The sequence below is a fragment of the Rhinolophus hipposideros genome, assembly GCF_964194185.1.
Source record: "Rhinolophus hipposideros genome assembly, chromosome: 2".
NCBI classification, from domain to species: domain Eukaryota; kingdom Metazoa; phylum Chordata; class Mammalia; order Chiroptera; family Rhinolophidae; genus Rhinolophus; species Rhinolophus hipposideros.
Window position 1 is genome coordinate 13071329 of NC_138048.1, and position 23179 is coordinate 13094507.

Here is a 23179-nt window from a genome sequence, read left to right on the forward strand (position 1 = left end):
TGCTGTAGATATCACACTATAACTTTAGCTTGTACTACAGGGCTACAATAATCAAAACAGCATGGTATTGGAGGAAAAACAGACAGACAGACCAATGGAATAGAATTGATAATCCAGAAATAAACCCACATAAATATGGACAGATAATTTCTGACAAAGAAGCTAAAAACATATATTGAAGAAAAGACTGCTTCTTCAATAAATGGTGCTGGGAGAATTAGAAAGCCACATGCAAAAGAATGAAGCTGGACTGCTATCTGTCACCATATACCAAAATTAATTCAAAATGGATCAAAGACCTAAGCATAAGACATGACACAATAAACTGCATAGAAGAAAACATAGGTATTAAACTAATGGACCTTGGGTTCAAAGAGCATTTTATGAATTTGACTCCAAAGGGAACAGAAGTAAAAGCTAAAATGAATTAATGGGAGTATATCAAACTTAAAAGCTTCTGAACAGCAAAATAAACCATCGACAAAAAAAAGAGGCAACCAACTGAATGGGAGAAGATTTTTGCAAACAGTGTCTCCAATAAGGGGCTAATATCCAAAATATCTGAAGAAACTTGTACAACTCAACAACAACAAAAATAAACAACCCAATTGAAAAGTGGGCAGAAGTCCTGAAGAGACATTTCTGCAGAGGACATACAAATGGCAAATAGATATATGAAAAAATGCTCAACATCACTAATCATGAGAGAAATGCAAATAAAACCCACAATGAGATATAACCTCACCCCAGTCAGAATGGCTATCATCAACAAGACAAATAGTAACAAGTGTTGGAGGGGCTGTGGAGAAAAAGGAACCCTCATACACTGTTGGTGGGAATGCAGACTGGTGCAGCCGCTATGGAAGGCAGCGTGGAGGTTCCTGAAAAATTATGAATAGAATTACCATATGACCCAGCAATCCCTTTCCTGGATATCTATCCACAAAATCTGAAAACATTTATCCATAAAGACATGTGTGCTCCAGTATTCATGCAGCTTTATTTATTGTGGCCAAGACAAGGAAACAACCAAAATGTCCTTTGATAGGTGAATAGATAAAGAAGTGTGGTATATATACACAATGGAATACGATTTGGCAGTAAGAAAAGATGAAATAGTTCCATTTTTTACAACATGGATGGATCTTGAGATTATAATGCTAAGCGAAATAAGTGAGAACAAGTAGAGAACCATATGTTTTCACTGATATATGGTATATCAAACTGAAAACAACAAAAGAATAAGACAAACAAATGAAGGAACAAAACTCATAGACATAGACAATAGTTTAGGGGTTACCAGAGGGTACAGTGGGAGGGGGGCTCTAGAAGCGGGTGAATGGATCTATTATATGGTGTTGGAAAGAGAACTGACCCTGGGGGGTGAACACACAATGTGAGATATAGATAATGTATTTCAGAATTATACATCTGAAATCTATGTAACTTTACTAACAATTGTCACCCCAATAAACTTTAATTAAAAATAATAAATAATAAATAAATAAATAAATAAATAAACAAATAAATAAATAAATAGACATCCTCATGGGACTCCAAAACACTATTATTTAGAGTTAGTACTTTGTGGGAAAGAATATCTCATGTTAGAGTAAATTTATTACAAAATATTAAAAAGAATATATTTATTTCGAACATCTCACTGATATCTCCCATAGATCTGCAACTTTTTATACAATTGATGTACCGTAGCCAGTAGACCATGGCACACTTTCTAGCATTGTCCTTTAAATGAACTTTACATAGCCCAAGAAAATATCTCAGATGAAGGAAAGGTACGTTTTATAGGTTCAGGCATGTTTGACTAGATTTACAGGCTTATTCTCTAGAAAATCACTAGGAAATCTCTCCAGGACCTTTATTCTACCTTGTTTGCAGAGAAATCACTTAATCATTTGCAACTTAGGTTAAATATGAATTAACAAGCCCGGTAATTAATTAAATATTTTTTTCTCATGAAACCCCCAAACATTCTAAATCACTTTCGAAAAATTTGGAACTTAACTCTTTATCAATATGTACTGAACTAGGTGTTAAAGAGCAAATCCAGATAAGCTTTTCCTTTCAAGACAGGTTCTGAACATTGGATTAGAGGTGTGTATCAGAGCTACATGGAGAAGATTTTGTTCAAAACACTTGTATCCAACTCCATGCATGACTTGTTGAATCAAAAAATCAAAGAACTCCTTTTTTTTCTCAAAAATGGAACCCCAAAATTTTAGTTAGTCACGTGGCTACTTAGAATGAAGACACCCCTTTTCAGTTTCCTTTGTAGCTAACTTTGGCCCTGTAATGTCTCCCCATGATTGAAATGCACCTACAACATTTAGAATCACTCTTCATGTCTTTCAATTAGCCTGAATCTACGTGCTGACTGATCCTGTCCTTTGGGACACTGACAGGTTTTGGCATACCCTCAACTACTGGAAGCTATTAGAAAATAAAAATAGAATCCCTCTTCAAAACAAGCTTATGTGGAACAAAACATCAAGCTGACTTTCTCAATGGAAGTTTTTGAAAGCATATTATGAACTAACATCACAAATAAGACCCTCAAATAAAGATATATTAGGTTCCATTTGATTTTTTTATGAAAAGGGAACAACATATAAAATAAAATGCAATGTTATGAGTTCATGTAAAGTTAAACTTACCAGTTTGTACTGATCGATTTACAGATTCAACCCCACCTTATCATCTCCTGTAAGAGCAGGCTAATAGGATGAGAACTGGTGTGCCTGCTGCCCATTGATCTTTACGTGATGCAGGGACTGAAATCAGAGGGATTTAGAACGTTCATTCTGTAGAAATCACTGGCCAAAGAAAAATAAACAAAAATTTTTCTAAATATTTCTCAATAACAGTGAAAACAAATGATTTTTTTTTAGTTGAGTAGATATTTCAATTAACCAGAGTTAATTTCTCAGCCATACTGTAACTGAAATACTTATACAGACCACGTTTCACCTGATCCCTCCTTAACTGTATCTATATTTGACCTTGGAAATGAAAATATATATTATATGTTACCTTGATTTGTACAAAAAGCATGGGTGTTTTTCTTATTTAGCCTGTGGAATAATTTACATTTATAATGGACAAAGATAACATATCCAATACCTCATTGTTTTTGTTTAAGAAAAACAGATAAAGGCAAAGAAGAAACACATTACAATGTGTTTTTAATATGACATTGAAACACTCAGATTTATATTTTGGCTTACATAGTCAAAATAAAATGCTAAAGAATTAAAAACAAAGTAATTAATGACAACTATTTATGTATGTACTCGTATGTATATATTTATGTACTAATGAACTTATCTCTGGTATTTCAAGAGTTATCAAACTAATAGTATGGCTAATTTACAACTCTGCTTGATTAAATCCCAGTGAAAATTTTATTCTGATGGCTTGTTAATGGAATACATAAAACATATTAATAATAATGCAACCTGTAGTTGGTAGAGAATCATCATTGCCAGATTAATAAAAGGGAAGACAGTTGGAAAGCTAGAGAGCTGAGTTTGTCTCAGTGGTTTTCTCTGGTATTTTGAGCAATGGAGGGGTGCTAACATTTGCTGGACAAGTATGACTTTCACTGATTTACAGATGTGTCACTGGGCCCCTTTCAGCACTCCAGCCAGGTAAATCCACCACTTCTTTGGCCTGATGTAAGATGTTCAGGGAGATGAGTGATTGCTTTGGGTTAATTACAGTAGGAGAAGTAGGAGGCTTTCTTTAATGCACAGAATATAAATAGGGCATTTTATGTTGGTGACGTAGGAGAGTACACTGTTTGTAAGTGTTCTGTGGTTATCTTATTAGGTTCGGTCAAGAGCACTTGTTTTCGCTCTACTCCAGTGAAAGAATGGCTAGAGGAATCATCATCTCATGGCCAGACAAGCTGAGAATACCACAGAGTTTATCAGCCTTAGCACCGTTGACATTTTTGGCCAGGTTATTCTTTATAACAGGGACTGTGTTATGCAACATTATAGGATGTTTGAAAATACTCCTGACCCCTACGCACACACACACACACACACACACACACAAATATATATATATATATATATATATATATATATATATATATATATATATATATATATATATAAAATCTATCTATCTATCTAGATGGATGGATGGATGGATGGATGGATGGATGGATGGATAGATGGATAGATGGATAGATAGATAGATTCTATATATAAATTCTAGAAGCACTCCCACACACCAGCACCCCTCCATGTGACAACCAAAAAAGTGTCTCTAGATATTGCCAAATGTCCCCTATGGGGAAGATATAATTGTCTTCAATTAAGAACCACCTAGTTACCAAATGAACAAACTCAGATAATTTTCTGGGAAGGGATTGGGTCAGTTTGCAATTTCTAATGAGTATAATGTGTGAGATTAAAAACCATAATGATACAAAAATCAACTTACTCTTTCCAAATATTTACTAACACTTTTTGGTTGTAAACTAATAAGAGGAGGATTATCTTGTACATTTTAAGTCATTAAAACATAGCAGAATAGCGCACGTAGCACCATTATTACCAAAGATTATCAAAGATTAGTGAGATTATATCTTTGTTAAGAACATAAATGAAAGATAAGATGGTACTTATTGTCCACAAAAAATAAGATGTTAGGGAGTGTCATTGGAATAGCATAAAAATAAATATAATTTCTAAGATAACCTAAATCTTGCTTAATGGTGTCAAGTTGGAGAAAATGTTAGCATGTCAGACAAAATGAAACGTATAAAGACATATTTACAGAAGAGGGCTGAAATAGTGGAGCAATGTTCCATTCTTCCCTGTATATATTTGTCATTAAATTATTAAAGATATAAGCATCCTGATGATAGGGTCTTATTAGACCTTGTCTTATTTATCTTGACAGACCTAGCCATTGGCCTGGCTCAAGATACATGGTTATTAAATGTTTGTTGAATTAATGAATTATTATACCAAATCTTATAATTTATTTCAAATTAGTCCATTCCTATTTACTCTCAATGTTTTTGTTCCGTTTGCAAACATATCTTTCTTGGAATATTGCTATCTTTCTAAATAGTTTTTCTGCTTCCAATTTCACTCTCTACCATACTGCAGCCAAAATTAAAACAAACAAACAAAACAACAACAACAACAAAAAAAAAACTCATTTTGTATCATTCAATTTCCTTGATTTAAACTTGTTACTAACTCCCCATCACCAAGGGATAAAACCTAAGACCTTTGGCAGTAAGCATATCTTAAAATTTTAATCTAGCCCCTGCCTACCATTTACCTCATCTCCTACTACTCACCCATATGCTCAGATACCCCAGCCATGCTGTCCTCCTGGCAGTTCTTGGAAGGAGTCAGGCTTTCGTGCATCTCTGTGACAATGCTCATGCTGTTCCCTCAGGCTGGATATCCTCTGCCTTTTGCCTGATTTGACCTAGTCTTAAGATATGTACTCGTACTTGATTCTTAGTCTAAAGGCTATCTTCTCTGCCTGTAATGTTCTAGCTGTACCATGTTTTCTCCTACCTTCCACAGCACTTTGTTTTAATACGTACAACCTTTATAGTACTTCCTCTCTTTAGTCTTCCTAACAATTATGTATTACCTACATTAAAGCATTTAATACATTCTACTGTAACTGTCCATGAGTTGAGTCTTGCTGGGGTTTTCGCTTTCCCCATGTTTTCCTTTGAGAACATGCAGGTGATGAGGATGTTTATTCTGATTGCCTCTTGGGGGGCTTTCTCTGGTACCTTCTTAGTCCTATACCTCCCTGCAGCTGCCAATAACCCATGAAAGTTTCCATATCACAGATAACACAAGACACCCCCCTACCCAGTTCTCTTACTTTTCCCATCCCCATCGATCCTATCTGGTTTCCCCAGACCCACACACCAGACTGGAAAACAGAAGTAGAATGCCAAACACTGACCATACAGGGTTCAAACCCTGGCTCTGTCATTTACTCACTATGTGATACTGAACAACTAATTCTTTGTAAAGTATGAATAATACTGGATTCTTCTCATAAGATTGTTTTAAAGATAAACTAATTAAAATACGTAAAGTACTTAATTAGAACTTCACATATATTAAGTGTGCCATCATATATATAGAGAGAGACATATATGTATATATGTGTGTATATGAATACACATATACACACATATGTGTATATGTAAAATGTGTACACATTTTAAGAAAGGAAAAAAACTATTAAAATTGTAATACTCAATGTACACCAATAACAAAAGATGAATACAAGTCACGTTTGACTTTTGCAATGACAAGAGATGCTCAAAGTGGTTACCATCAAAATAATTTCAATACAGTTTCTTCCTGTCTTAAAATGTGTATACATATTTCTGGCCTCCTCTCTATATAGATGTTACTTAAGAGCAAGTTAGCTCAGGAGGGTTAAGAGTGCAGAAGGAACAGTTTAGAAGAGAGCACAGTGTAGTGATTTGCAAAGGCTCAGAGCTGAGCTATCTGAGTTCGAAACAACTCTATGACTTTGGATAAGTGACTTACAGCCTCTGTATCTCGGTTTCTTAATGTACTAAATGGAGATTGCTATTTTTACTCCATTGGGCTTTTGTAAGGATTAAATGAGTAAATCCATGTAAAGTACTTAGAATGTCTAATAAGTTAGCTAAATTATTATTGCTATTAACTTAGAGGGAAGACATTTCTACACTTACACCTATGCAGATATATGTCTCATATGCACTCCCCCACCACTCAATATTTCTATTTTTCTTTAAACTCCCCCCTTATTCATTCTCTTTTGTACTCTCACCCATGTGAGGTTTCCCTTTATCTCTTTTCGTATCTGCTTAAGTAGCAGTACACACTTCAGCCAGGTGACTTCAGAGGAGAATGGCCTTTCCTCCATGATCAATGGTGACTTGGTTCCTCCAATTCCAGTTCTATTACCCACCAGAGAAAGCTGTGGGCTGTTGTTTACTGGAGACTCCCCAAGAAGAAAAAATCTTAAAAATCTAAGCTTGAATTTCCTTAGCGTCAACCTGTCCAACTGTATCCATGTTGAGGAAAGAAGGCTTTTTCTTCTCACCTCATTCTGGGCAGGCCCTTCAGAAACGTGCGACATCTCTACCAATTTCCTTTTATCATGTTTAAATCTATTTGACGTTTTCGTGTTCCATCTAAGGCCCTGGTATTTACAAAAAGAACTCACTATTTATGAAAGGTTGTATTCTTTCTCGTAAGAGGCATGGAGCCAGTAGACACTAAATAAGTATTTTTGGTTCTGGAATCTTCCTCAGAATGTGATCGTGAGGGAGTTAGCCAATTCATTTTAACCAACTTCTGTTTACACACTTTTGAGGAGAGAAGAAAAGATCAGGTAATCAAGATGAAGATTGATTGGTAGAGAGAAAATATAATTTTTACTTAAATTTGAACTGAGCATAGAATTTTTAATTAAATATTTATAAAATAAGCATTATATGAACTTTTCTCACTTCCTTAAGAAGTTTTCGAATTAAAAGTTGAATACTAATTGATTATTTTTTCTAAACTAAGGTATAATCTGAGAGTTTGTTTTGTGTATCTCATCAATATCTTTGACAAACATTTTCTTTATATAAAGACAAATTTTACTGTCTTTTCAAATTTAATATAGCTTATCTCAACAAGGTAAATTATTCTTCTAAGAGTACCTCTTCCAATAACATGACTTGAAACAGGCAATTTATCCCATTTTGAAGTGGTAACATCATAAAATTGGCGGTTATCATTATATAGCAATTGATTGCTTTAAAGTACATAAATGCATAATTTATGCATTGTGGCTCAATGATTCGAGGGATAAGTGACCATATAGATAATACGAGGACGTAGATAGATTTCAGATATTGGCCAGAACGTTTTGAACATGCTAATTCACTTCAGGCAGTAGAGGACAAATTACTTTTATGTGATTTGCTTTCACCCATCTCCTTGTTGTCCGGGGGCGTGGTTTTGTGCCCAGATGTTAATTATAACCACACCTTATGATCAGTAATATTTTCATAAATATTACAAAAGACTGACTTAGGGAGCTTTTTTGTATTCCCATGGTGAAATACAGAAACAAATTAAAAAAAAAAGAAATCATACTTTCTTGAATGTGTGATTAGCACAGCCCTGATAGAGTCTGTGTTGGTATCCAAAAGTTTTCTTCCAGCATTCATGGTGGGTTCATTCAAGTGACACAGAAATGCCCAAATAAGCTGACTTTAATACAGAAGAGAACTGCAACTATTGAAAACTTGCCCTGCCTGTTTTATTGTTGGGGATAAAAATCATACTCTTATTGTTCTTCTAATAAATATTTCAGACCATTGTTTATGAATAATTAGTGCAGATGCAATCTCCTTTTAATATCATGAGCTAAAGTAAAGGAAAAATAAAATACCTTTTAAGTTCTGAGTCTTTCCGTACTACATTGCTAGAATCCTCGTCTAGCCACACAATAGATTAACTACCCTCTGTGCATACTGTATTTGGCTCAGCTCTTAATATGCCAAAGCGGGACTGAAGCAGTCGTTATCTGTGGCGGTTCCTGGGTGATTTTCAAGCCCAGTACTACCCACCCAAGTGGCAGCGACACTGGCTTTCACTGAAGCCTTATTACTCTTAAAAGAGCAATTTGGTTGGTTGCACGGCTATTAGGATCACACAGCAGCCTGAAAGCTGTCAGTACAACTGCTTCTCATCTTTTTCACACAAATCCTGACATCTTTTCTCTTTTCTGCTGGACACCGACATTACTGTTTTTATCATTTTCAATCAAGCTCACCCAGAACGCGGAGGAATAGATTCCCACTGAAAGCTAAGCGGAGATCAGAAATGATTTTACAGCTTCTGGAGCAGGAGCAGGAGCAGTGCTGATTGCGTGCTAAGAAGAGCGGATTCGTGAGAAATGTAGCTTGGCTCAGGCTACATCAGGGAGCTGCTACTTCAGCTGTTAAAAATGGCAAAACAACACCTACCTCAGATTTTTCAATGATTGATGCTCTTTGAATAACCAGGAGGGAAGAGGATGTGAGAAATTTTGTGAAATTAACTTGTGGAAATGTTATCATCAGAGAAAGTGGGGAAAATTACCAGACTTGAACTTCTCTTCGTGTTGATGCTCTTTTTCTCTGGACCAACTCTGAGCAAGCTGACTCGGACCCCCTGGAAAGGAAAATCTTGGAAAGGGGGTAAGTGATGAAAGTTTTGTGTTAAAAATCTAAATGGAGTTAGCAAGGGTAATGAGTTGTAACTTGAGGACAGCTAAAGGTAGAGGGACTGCTCTGTTTGAAATCAGATTTTTATTTCAGGAAAGAGGTTCTGTGTTGTAGATGGCTGGAAAGAAGAGTTTTTCTCTACTATTCATGTAAATATATATGTGTGTGTGTGTGTTTGTGTGTATGTGTATGTGTGTGTGTGTATATGCTCACCATATACATACATACATATATATATATATATATATATATATATATATATATATATATATATATATATATATATATATTCTGGTTTTTGGTTTGCTGAGCTATTAAAGCATTATAAGGATTTTTTTTCCAGTAGGGAGGATATAGGGCCAGACACATACTGCTCTAGTTCAAGGATATGTGCTATGCTCTTAAGAAGCTGCATTATTTTTTTAAAAGAAATGGGTCCTGAATGTGTTAGATCTCTGAATTGTTAGCAGATTTTGTGAAATGATCAGAGGGAGCCCTATTATGAAACACAGCACCATCAACACTGATTTTCTGGCTGACTCTATCAGTGTCGATGTGTTAATAAAGATAAATTGCATTAACTTTATTGAAAGAAAAAAATCTGTTGAACAAGACCAAGCCTTTCACTACTTTGGAGTGTTGTAATCCATTTTCTTCTGCTGTGGGAAAAAACTATGATGAGAGAGAATGTTTGATACTTTGAACCTGTCTTTTTATAAAGTTCAGTTGATGCTGCTTTTCCTGAATGCTTTTTGTTTCTACTAAACACAAGTTATCAGGGTATCTATTCTGTGAATGCTATAAGCTAAAATGATACTGTAGAAATATCCCTTAAGAGACTTTCTGGACGGTGTTTGCCTATTTTGGGAACAATCTTGATGGGAGATAATCTGAGGATTTTGGTTTGCCGAAGCATTCTTTTCCCCTAATATTTTTATCTCAGCTCTAAAAATGTTTTCTGGGTCTCCCTACCTTTGCTTTACTGTCAACGTTATGATGTGAGGTTAAAGAGAAACATGAACATCAACAAGAAGTTTTAATAATTTATCACAGCATCTCAGCAGGATTTTTGAAACACATGAGCTCCTTCAGTTTGATCTTTCTGTTTCTCCTTTTGTTGCATTAAAGACATTACAAATCTTCTACCTACTGTACCTTCAAGGGAAAAGTTCCAACAGGCGTTTAGCTTGGCTGGTTGGTGCAGATGTACCCCCAAGGAGTGGAACTGCAAATTATTTTGGAGCGTTGTAAATTATATCACCACATTACTGTATTTCCTAGTGTTATCAGTGATTTTTTTTTTCTTGCAAACTGCAAGATGTTATTTATGTTAGCCTGCATGGCAGCATTTTGGTGGCTTGGGATCTAGAGATATATGGTGTTATCGACTCCAGGGGATGTCAGGAATGTTAACGTGTACTTCCTATATAAATTTTTCAAAGGCAGTCGGCACTTCCAGCATGTAAAGGTATGATTTCCTGTGATAAACTTTAGCAGTAGAGCTTGGAGCTCTAGCTACCCAGTGAGAAAGTCACATAGCTGTAAGATTTTAGAAAAATTGTCAGCCTAGTCAGAAGGCTTATTTCAAAATGCTTTCATGCGTTCCTAGGCATTTATTCATTCCACACAGCTTTAAATACAGATGGACTGGATTTTATTTGTAAATCAGGTCTGAAATGTTTCGTCTTTGAACACATGACTACTTTTTCCAATATACTCTAACTAGCTCAGCTAGAAATTTGCTAGCTCTGCTGTACAACGATGATATGACTCAGTCAAGTTCAGGAATAGGCAATCATAACAACATATTTCATTTACTGTTAAAAGTCTTGTGTATTTTAGGAAGGTCATGCAAGTTACTCAAAAACTTTAAATGTGTTGACTGTTCTTTACTTTAAAATTCTTTTTTAATGCTTCTTTTTATTAATGCATATGCACTGTATAAATATTTTCCATAGATCCCGAGTTCCTGCAAAGTACCTTTACTTGATATGCATATGTCCATGTTTAAATATTTATTTATTCATGAGTTTGGCTAGTGATGGTTGTGTGTTATCTTTCTGATGGGTTCTAAAAAGCTGTTACTTTTTTTCTTGGCATATTATGCAATCTTTTAAACCATATTTTCATAATTTTCAACATTATTTTCTTATTTAGGAAGTAAGGGTCTTTTTCATTATTTTGTAGAATACCTAATGTGTGTGTGTGTGTGTGTGTGTGTGTGTGTGTGTAGAGTGTGATGGAGGGGGTCAATGAGGCTACCTAAATTAAATACTATGGCCAGAGGCAAACAGGGTCAAGGTTCAAAACACAAAATTTAAATGAAAGTTTAACTACTTTTTAAAAAATTCTCTTCATATCAATACTGATTCAAGCTTATCTGCTTTATAGGCGATATTTAAAACTGACGCTCTATATCTAAATATCCTGGAAAAAGTAATAACAAAACAACAGAGTTTTGTTGTGAAATGATTTCTTTTTTTGAACTCACATTGCTTGTGTGCATTTGTCTTAATCTGATTGAGCAGCTGTCAACCTCCCTATGGCAATCTGCCCACGCTGACAATTTCCATTTTTGTTGTATTAACAGGAATTGCCATTCTGAGAGAAGGGGTTATAGGGGCAGGGTTGGGGAGTGGTAGCATCGCAGATGAGTGAATAACTGGCCTGTGAGGAGTGGTACAAACAGCACATAACCAGGAAGCTCAAAACAAGTATCTGCAAGCTGACTTGCTAGGACATTAGAAAAAAATTGCTGATTGTTGTTGGCTACCAAGGGATTTTTTTAAGCTCATCAATGAACATGAACCTCAAATATAGGTTAATAGGCCAGCAAGTTTTCCCTCAAGCACATGCTTTTCCATTTAATCACAATATATGAACTCCTAAGGGAAGGAAGATGTCTCATCTGATTTGTTCAGAGCATAGTAGAAGTGATCATAAGTTTGCATTCATGCTAAACTAACAGAAATCCTAACTACACTGCTGGAATTATCTCCATTAGGATTAAGGGACCTAATTATTTTCCATTCAGTTACGCTCCCTGGGAAGACTATCTAAAAGACGTAAACAGCTCCATTCCAATAAGCATAACTTTACAGAAAAGTTTACATTGTAGATGATCAATATGTGTAACAAAAAGGGGATTTAAAAATATATTAGTTTTTAAATTTTCTGATATTAGAAATTAGAATTGAAACACAGTTTTAATATTTATAGCTGCTATTAAATGTGAAAATGGGAGACAAAAAAGTATAAATAGAAAAATAGGTCTAAAAAGTACATAAGGGTCAGGCTAGCACTAAGGGTGATAGTCAAAACATGAAATGCCCTGTGCAGTACAAACACTGACCAATCAGAGCAGCTGCTGATCAAACTAAGGGGAGGGGTCAAGTTTGGCTGTCATTAATTCCTCACTCACTCTTCCACTTGACCTTGACTCCATTTAAATCCCTTGGAAAAGTTTGTTGAGTTCATTCAAGCTTCTCAGTTACGTCATAAGACTTATACTATGGCAATAGAGCATGACGTGGTCAAAACTTAACCATTCAGAAGAGTCTTTCACCACACTCTTACTTGCTTCCTTTTATAAATTACAGCGGCCCATTGTCCATGTATATCTTTGCTAAACAAAGAAAACTTCTTTGGCAGTTATCTCTCCCCACTGAATGGTTATAAAGAACTATGAATTAATATAAAATTATAGCTTTATATTATTTCAATAAATGGTGTATTGAAGCACTGACCTGGGAATATTCAGAGTGCCATTTTAGATTTTGTGTAATTTGCTTGGTCCCATATAATATGTTGCTAATTCTTTAGAAATTTTTGAAATTTGCTGAATTTTTTGTTTGTTTTTGTTTTTAACCTGAAAGTTAAAAACAACAACAACAACAACAACAACAACAAAAAAAAAAACTATGTGATGGTGTCTACTACCTATGAGGCCATTTTTAGGATATCATTTCTGACGTCTTTCCTAGTTGCATAAGCTAGTAAAATTTTTACTTTATTTGAGCAAGTACCTCTAAATCCAATATCTCACATTCCTTGTTACTTTATAAGAAATAAAGCTTTTTATTAATAAAATTTGAATACTGACAATTTACTATTTCACAAACACCAAAGTAATTTAAAACTTCCTCGTTTGAAGAAACACAAATGGATTATTTTGTCTTTTTTTCCCGAAATGCCCCTTTATCACTTACACTAGCACTGACTGTCAAATTAAATGTCCCTCAACTACATGCTGAAAGCAATATTCCATCTTCTAACTGAGTGAGGCATTTTATTTAGACCAAGAGAGATTTGCCAGTTTTTACACTATTTTATTGTTATGTGTATCTATTTTTATTTGTTTACCATTTTGTAAGCTATTTGAATAGGAATTTTGTCTTTGATTCATATATATTGCTATTCAGTCTTATACCCGATAGATATATACCCAATATGTTGATGAATAAGCAAAACATATGAACAAATAGACTGGTTATAAAATATTTTATGCCTTTGGGTATTAATTACATTTTTTTTTTTTTTAATTTTAACTATGTGCTACATCTTACCTTTCTAATGATGGGAAATTATTTTTATCACTATACTTTCACTGTATTTTTCAAATTGCAGTTTTAGGTATAGAAATATATGAATGTATTTATAGTATTACAAATCTTGGAAAATTCTGGCAGACTCATGTAGGAAGCAGTGCAGAATGGGAAAGAGAAAGCAATGTTGTTGTTCAAAAGTAATTTATAATGTAAGAGTGTGAATCTGGAAACTGAACTGTATGAATATTCATGCAAAATGTAGAGTGTTCTTTGTACTGTGTATAATAAACACTTGTTTATCATTTGTTTAAGTCACTTAATCTCCATCTGTATGAAATAAATAGATTTAATGCCTTATCCCTCCTAGAACTGAAAAGTAAATTCCAAAGCTAAGTCTGAAATGAGTGAGTTTTTTCTATGGTCAAAGTTTATCAGAGTACTTTTAGATAAAGAAATCAAGGAGTGTGCCTAACAATGCTATAAAGATTTATTGTAAAATTTGCTCATGTTCTCTAGTATTATTTGAAAAAAATATTATTTGATAAATTCAACAAAATACATGTGAGATTTTGATACAAAAATTAGTTCTTGAGAATGATAGACTTTTCTTATTCTTAAAAATTATGACGAGCATATCTTATCCACAGCCACTTGAATGTCTTATCCAAATTATTCAAATTACTGTTTCACTTTTAACCTCAAAATTTCATTTTAGTTACCTGTTTATTAATGTAGTATGCTTGTTACCATGTGATTAAAACATAATATTTACCTAATATTTACCTAAATATTTACCTAATATTTACCTGAGATTTCACATAATGTTTACCTAAAATGAATTTTTTATTGGATAACAAATGGAGGAAAAAATGAAAAGAGTTTTGAAGGGTTCGTTATATAGAAAATAGATGAGGAGAAGTTCTCTGAATTTAACTTACAAATAGAATACATGCTTTATTATCAAATACGGGGAAAACATTTGCCCAGGAGGCAGAGTTCATGCCACCCTTATCAGGTATGTGTGCAGGTTTCCCTATGTGTGTGTCCATCAGTCCCCATTCTCCACTCCAGGGAGAGGATTCATTACCTAAATTCTATACAAAAATAGCTTTGTTCAGGAGCTCAAAGGGAAATAAAGATTTTTGAAGAGATATTTACTTTTAAAAAGTGATATAAACTGACAGTAATGAAATACCTTAGATATATTAGTGTTGGGGTTCACGAATCCTTAGTTAAGAATATGTCAGCACTTCCATTATAAGCTCCATCTTTCAAAGGGTTTACAACTGAGCCATAAAATTTTTGCTTCAGGATGGATCCTAATGGATAACATTAGGCCTTGGTCTAAGAGCAATTTCATTTTCTCTTTTCCAATTTAAACTTTCAACCTTCAAAGTTTTTTGAGTATAAGAAAAAAATTAAAAAAAGAAAAACATAGTTATCTTTATAGGCTTTGTTACTTGAAAAATAATTACAATTTCAAAAGAGAATTTCAAGAAGCAATGAAACTTTATAATAAGGTCTGTTTGAGTTGTTTGAAGATTCTATGAATCAGATAGTTACCTTGATCAGTCAAAACTGGGAATCTTTTATCTGTTAAAGACTTTTGTTTGATTAAGAAACCAAGGTCATCCAAACGAGATAATATTTCTCTGAAAAGGAAAGAAAATAAGTACATTATATCAGAAGACCATTACCTTTTCAGAGACCAAAGCTTTCATCAGGGCTTATGGCTTCATTGAAAGTTGTCCTTCAGCCACTTAGCCACATTAGTCTTCAGGATTACCTTTGTCTGGGAGTAGAATTTAAGAAAAGGAACTGAAAGATCATAATTGCAGAGTTATAGTGTTAAAATCAAATCAACGATACAAAGTCCTTAACTGGTACCTAAAACTGATATGCAATTTCACAAAAGAAGAGAATATCTTTTCTGATTTCACATTGGGCTTTTAAAAGCCAGGTATTAAGTAGATATTCAGAGCTTAGTCTATCAAAGACACTAAATGTCTGAATATCTATATCTATATATACATATATCTTGTTGTTGTTGTTTGTTTGTTTGTTTGTTTTTTACCCTCTAGGAACGTGTAATTTATAATTCTTAGTACTTTTATTTTGACAAGGATTAGGGGAGAAGGGGTTGTTTCTTCCCCTTATCTGGTATGTCTCCAACTAACATTAGTGACTTCAGTGTTAAAAACAAAACAAAACTGAAGTTGAGCTTGGTGCTATTTCAGGGAGGAAAGTGTACACATATCAAAATTGTATTCTGAAGTTATCCTCTTCTTCATAGCATACCAAAACCTCAATAAGGTTAAACTGGGTAAGCTCCAGCATTCAATCTGTTTGACAAATCACTTGTTAACTTCTGGATGATTTATACTGATTTTAATGTTTGTTTTTTTTTTTTTTTGCATTTTCCCTTTGTGCTCCCCCCCTTTTTAAAATGATAAAACAACTCTCTTTCAAAGTACAAACATTATTTCAGTTCCTGTTTTTGTGATATCTCAAAGTATCTTTAGTTATGGATAGCTGTGACAGTTCCCCTGAAAATATAAATTTCATATAATCTGTTTGGGGACTTTGGTTGGTGGGGACACGTGATGATACCGTCTAGGAAAAAGTCTGTATCCCAGGATTAGAATAGAAATGCAGCTGCACTTGATAATAAGAAAAAAGTGGTTGTGAACCCATTACTTTCTAGGCAGGATGTGATTCATGTTTAACAGATTCAGTTTGAAATCTAGTCCTATTTGCCGCTAAGATACTCTACTATACATCAAATTAATCCTACCATGTGTGCTTTAGCTTCCATTTTGTAATAGAGTTATTCTGTAGAAATTAGTAGGTTATTATCCAATTAATAGTATGCATACACAACAATAAAAACTTTGTATACATTTGCTAATAAAATTTCTTTAAATGGCTACATTTCAAATCTCCATACAAAATGCCAAATTTCTGAGTCTGTATTCTCACTAGAGAAAATGTTTGTCTGGCATTGTTATTCAGGAAAACTGAAAAGTTTAATGAGTTAATTCAGCACTACCAATATATAGCTCTTGACATGTTGCCAGAATAAGTATAGAAATTCATTCCTTCTATCAATTTATAAAGAGCTCACCACATAGACTGTGAAGATAGACCCTACATATGCTTGGTAGAATCCCTGTCATATCAATGTCAGGAGGTCTGTCATCAAAGAAGTAGTTATCAAGCTGGGTGAAGTCCAAGATTATGTTCTGGAGACAGGGTCACATCATGAAATCTCTAATGTAATAGTTGGCAGCTAATAAAGAATTTATTTTAGGGCAATCTGGAACGTAACTGAAGTGTCTTCCAGAATCCATAGGGGCCTGAGAATTGCTTCTGGCTAACTAACACAGATTTTCATTTGTCTAACAGAATGTCCTACTCCTGTTTAGGGACTGCATGGCACAGCGCAGAGAGAAATGAAGGGATTTGGGGCTGAGGTTTTTGATGGCCAAATGTGAAAAATTAAACTTGATGCACTGTTAGAGAACTTCGCTGAGCAAGCATTTCCACTCAAGGCCCTTCAAAATTGCATCATGATAATTTGTACATTCAAAGTGCAACAACATGTATTGTACTATTAGCAAAATGATTTCACGTACATCTATTGTATCCCCGTACTCTGCTTATAAGTATAATAGTAAGCCTAAAATATATACATTCATTCATTCAAATATTTATTGTAAGCTCTCAAGAGAAACATAATTTAAATGATCAGAGAAGCCTTGACATACATTTAGAAAAATAACTAGTACAATACATGAACTTTAAATTACATGTCTCTAGTTTTTAAGTCTTTGAATAGGTGAATATAAAAGGGAAAGATATTGCAAATGATAATAACTACAATAACGGGAGACACAGAACTACGAGGTCTAACACGTTTGTGAAGTTGTTGCTACCATGTTGCTAACCTTTTTTGATATCAGAGAGATTATTCATTAAGAATTCGTACCAATTGGACAAACAGTTAACCAAGTTTACTATTTGGAAGTGCTGAAAAGGCTGTGTGAAAAAGTTAGACGCCCTGAACTTTTCGTCAACAATTCATGGCACTTGCATCACGACAATGCACCAGCTCACACTGCACTGTCTGTGAGGGAGTTCTTAGCCAGTAAACAAATAACTGTATTGGAACACCCTCCCTACTCACCTGATCTGGCCCCCAATGATTTCTTTCTTTACTTGAAGATAAAGGAAATATTAAAAGGAAGACATTTTGATGACATTCAGGACATCAAGGGTAATACAACAACAGCTCTGATGGCCATTCTAGGAAAAGAGTTCCAAAATTGCTTTGAAGGGTGGACTAGGTGCTTGCATCGCTGCATAGCTTCCCAAGGGGAGTCTTTCGAAGATGACCATAGTGATATTCAGCAGTGAGGCATGTGGTACTTTTGCTAGGATGAGTTTATGAACTTAATTGTCTAACCTTCCTATATGTTATATATATATCTGAATGGGTCCCTTCCCTTCCCTTCCCTTCCTTCCCCTTCACTTTTCTTGTTAAGCACTACTCTGTGCCAGGCTCTTTGTTGTATAATTTCTTTCAAATCTGTAACTTAATGCTTACATCAACACCATTCAAAAGATACAGTAATTTTTGTCATATTACTATATTTTTGAGCCAAGCACCTAACCCAGGCAAACAATGTGATACATCTGGGGGACAGTCAAATAACCAACCTGATTCTTATGGGCAACATGTTGAGAATTAACATGTCGGGAAATAACAGAATCAGTTAAGCATAGCTTTGAGAATCAGGCAGAATGAACTAGAATTTATAGAATTGAGAACAAGGGGCCACTGCAGGACTTGGTAAGACCAGTCATATGATGACTGCAATATTTAGGGAACAATGCTGATTACCTGGGTAATTTTGCAGGTACCCATTATGCTGTATAATTCCTGCCTCATTATGTTTGCAAGATATACATTTTGATACCTTAAAAACAAAAGCAGTAACACAGCTTTATACACTAGATATAAGTTCAAGTTATGATGTTAATATTCTCTCACTGTGGAGAGTTTAATGTAATTTGTCACTGTTATTGTAAAATTTTCACTGAAAACTATTTGCTTTATATACTGTGTTGTGCAAAGTATCTTAGGTAGTTTATCTGACCATTCAAAACACTTTATATTTAAGTAGTTTTGTAGAACCACTGTAATAAATTAGTCTTTGTGTTTATATATATATATATATATATATATATATATATATATATATATATATATATATACACACATACAGGCTAGTACCTATGTGTGAATATATCATACATATAAAGTCAAATTTTTATAATTTTTGCATTTAGCTATGTGAGTGTATATTATGTGGTTATATAACGTATCAATTATAAGTTATACATTTTTAACTGAAGCTCCATAGATACAACCATGTAACTTGAAACCTCAATATACATTTTCTAAAGAGTTCATATCATAGTTAAATTATTGAATGATCTTTAAGATTTACTTTTATAATTTTAAATGCCTTGTGCATATATATAAAAACATGATTTAATTCATCTATTTGAAGAATCTAGGCAGGTGATGGATACACTAGTTAAGTATGTAATTTGAGAGTGATAGCTTATTTTTCAAAACAAAACTTTTAATAATTAATTTTTAAACCGTGATATGAAGCTCCTGGAAATCAGTTTTACTTGTGACTCTCACATATAATACTTTCAATTAGATCCAGCTGGATTATGAAGAACTAAATGATCAATGGATATACTGTGATGCTTTCTTATTTATTCTGTTGTAACTGAAGTAATTTTGATTACAAAAATCTTGGCTTTAATATCTTGCAGATACATTTAAAGGCAATTAAAACAAATTTACGGTATGGTAGCTTATATTTGGTAGACTTATTTTAGAGTGTCATAAAGGAATAACAGACAAGTCAAATTTCTGATCACATCTCTAAGGGGAGTTATTTGACTTTTGTAATTCTCACACTGTTATTTTGTGTGGAAGAAATAAAAAGGTGTGTGTAAAATAATAGTATATGTAACAGTGGTACTCAATAAATATTTTCTCCAGAAAAAATTAAATACACACAAATATTTGATTTATTATCAGTACACACACACACACAACTAATGGTGAATTGCTAGCATTTACTGAGCATGTCTTTTATGCCAGCATTGTGTAAATGATTTCCATGCATAATCTTATTTTATCACATGTCTATATATTAGGTCCTACTTTTTCTCTTACTTTACAACTCAAATAGCCAAATCTGTGTTTTACGTCCTCATTTGAATTCATCAAACTGTATTTTACATTAAAGATGTAAAAATGTTAGCTGTCTCTCATATATATATTATTTTTAGCTAAGTGAAATTCAGTCACTATTCAATATGTCAATAAATAAAATACTAATATCACATCAGGTTTAATATAAAGCAAAGTGTGTCCATGATTAAGAAGGCATTTGGGGAATATTGATAATGTAGAAAAAATTACAAAAAAGTACTCTATTTTTAGGAAATCCAATAAGATATGCTTAGGTGGTGTGCACATTAGTCGTTCCTCCATAGTATATATAAAATTGGAGTATTCACAAGGGCAAAATTGGAATTGAAGGATCCAGGTCCAAAACCAGATGGCAAGAAAAAGTTTCAAGCTGTTCTATTTGGAAATTGATTTTTTAGATTTAACGTGGTGCATTACATTATAAGTTCAAATTAATTTTAAACTTTTAATTTTTCATATATATCTCTTCATGACTTCTAGCACGTGCTTTCTTGCCTGTCTTGTTGCCAGTGAATCTAAAATGGTACCAAACAGCTTTTCACTCTACATTAAATGCACACAGAATAGCATTTAACTGTGTGTATTTTGAACTCTTCTCAATAAAAGTTTCAAGAGACAAGAAGCTTTTTCTACTTCAGGGTCACTATTAGTCTGAATAATATATAAACACGGAGAAACAGGAGAAGTTCTGAAGATTGCAACATAGCTTCAAAAAATTATGTCATTATCACAACTAATAAGTTTGATATACCATGGAACCTCAGATCATACTAAATATTCAGTGTCAAAGTCATGTTTTTTTCATGCCATCATACCCCAATTTAAATAGAGAAACTGAAAGAGAAAACATGGATACTCACAGAAGTACTTTGAAGTGTCAAGAGTTAAACACTAAGAAAGAAAAAAGGTCACGTCTGTTGCCTCAACAACCAGAAGGGATGAGTAAAGTGCTATTGAGACATGATGCATGACGCTCTTCTTGAACTGAAGCTGTATGTCTTTTCCACTCAGGACTCAGTTAATGGGCTTGCTTATGTATACCCTAAATAGACATAAAATTAATTATTAAAAATTGTACAACTAATAAGTTAGGATGCTTTCTAAACATCAGTGTAAATGGATATGATTGGAAAACTGATAGGGCAGAAAAATGGACGGGGATTATCTCTCTCATTTAACAAATTGACAATCACTTTAACCATTTAAATTGCCTAATAACGTGCTTGCTATTGGTTGATTATTTGATGCAGAGAGTTTAAGTAATTTACATAGAGTTTACAGATTTAAAATCATGTTGAAATATCCAGATGAACCTGCATGTTTCAAAGAAGTACATGAAAACAGGAGTCTTTGATAAAATTTGTTGGATATCAAGTGAGACCTTTTTTCCCAAAAATGCCTTTTTTTTCTCCATCTATTGGATAAAGGGGGTAAAAAACACTCTCTCAAATGCAATTTTTCTCTCAAATGCAATTTTTCTGTTATCAGCTATGGTTTGAGAATGTGGTTTCCTGATAAATGGAATTTTAATGATAATAGAAATATAAGTGGATCAATAACTGAATATGAAAGCCTATGAAATAATCTCAAATACTCTTAAATGAAACATTTTATTTAATACTACACTGCACACTCACATATTTTCATATTTCAGGATATCACTGTGGCTCAGGGTCTTCATTATGAATATCAACTACTATGATATTAAAGCAAAATATGAGCCAGATAGCAGAAGTTCACAGTCATGTCGTAAACTGAATTTACTGTTTTTTAGATATGCATTTGTACATATGAGTATAATTAATGAAATATGAATATTTGAGAAAGAAGTCTGATTATGCCATTCTTTTCCAGTACATCCCTTAGTGTGAATTAAACAGTAATTTAAATACTACCTTCCAAATGTGTGAAGTGTCTGGTATCAGACTATAGTAGTAAAAGGAGGTTGGTGTACCCTGGATTTTACGTATATTCGTGTGCATTTTAGTCAGTCTGTAGGCCAAAGCAGTTGACATTCAATACGTTTCTCAACTGGTTTTCCATGAATGCTATTAGGTTGGTACAAAGTAATTGAGGTTTAACAGATTAAAAATAATTGGAAAAGTCACAATTATTTTTGCACCAACCTAATACTTAAGGCATAAATACATCATTGTAAAAAAATATATGTTTTTGTTTTGATATGATTACTAATCAAGTTCCTGAAAGTTTATTTAATATTACAATATTTGTAAAAGTGTTGGGAAGGAAGCATAATTGTTCGTTGATCAAAAAGAAATGGTGTTTACTTGAATACCTATAGGAATAAAAGCTGTGTGGCTTTGAATTATTATCGATCAGAGTATTATTCAGGATTTCATTGTTCTGATCCGAGAGTATTGTGGAAAACATATTTCTAACCAGTTGAGAAATGAGCAATGAACCTATGTCTTTAAAGACAACTTCAGGAACATTAAATAACTAAGAAGAAAGTATGTTGAAAAACATGAAAAAATACTTTGGTGCTGAAGTTTTGGTGACATTGAACATTTTATTCTGCATTTTCTGGAAATTCTTGGTCTTGGCAAGTAGGAGGTATTTACAAGTTTTAGTAATTATCATAACATTTTCTCAAAGGTTAGATCCAAGGTAAGCTTAAAGGCTCAGATGAATTTATTTTTCATTTAAACAATAACACGTATTCAATGTAGAAATGCTGGGAATTGGGGAAAAGCATTCAAGAGAACCCCAAATTACTATAATCCTCGCCATTAAGAACAGTTACTTTAATCCTACCCCCAAAGAATAATCACTTTAATCCTGCCCAATTGTTTTCTTCATATATATATATATATATATATATATATATATAAATTATATAAATATTTATAAAAATATATATATAAATATATATTATATATCACACACACACTCACACACGTGAATACCAAGGGAAATATATATGAACACCAAGAAACATAAAATATCTACATATACATACATACACATACTAGTAGACATGTTCATCACATGTCACACACATATATGTTTAATGCAGAATACACACAGAAT

The 23179-nt window shown here is 33.5% G+C and overlaps 1 protein-coding gene across 12 annotated transcripts in view; it reads left to right on the forward strand.

The window, feature by feature from the left end:
* Positions 1-23179, forward strand: part of ROBO2 (roundabout guidance receptor 2) — a 1701369-nt gene that overhangs the window by 376651 nt on the left and 1301539 nt on the right. For 3 of the 12 annotated variants that reach the window (XM_081063250.1, XM_081063251.1, XM_081063247.1), the window contains exon 1: positions 8635-9253. The exons of 1 other annotated variant lie outside the window; for it this stretch is intronic. In XM_081063250.1, coding sequence (XP_080919376.1) covers positions 9124-9253 — 130 coding nt within the window. In that variant the 5' untranslated portion in view covers positions 8635-9123. Of the gene's footprint in view, positions 1-8630; positions 9254-23179 lie in introns of those variants that run through there. 8 more of the 12 variants (XM_081063244.1, XM_081063257.1, XM_081063254.1 and 5 more) reach the window with 5 other exon arrangements.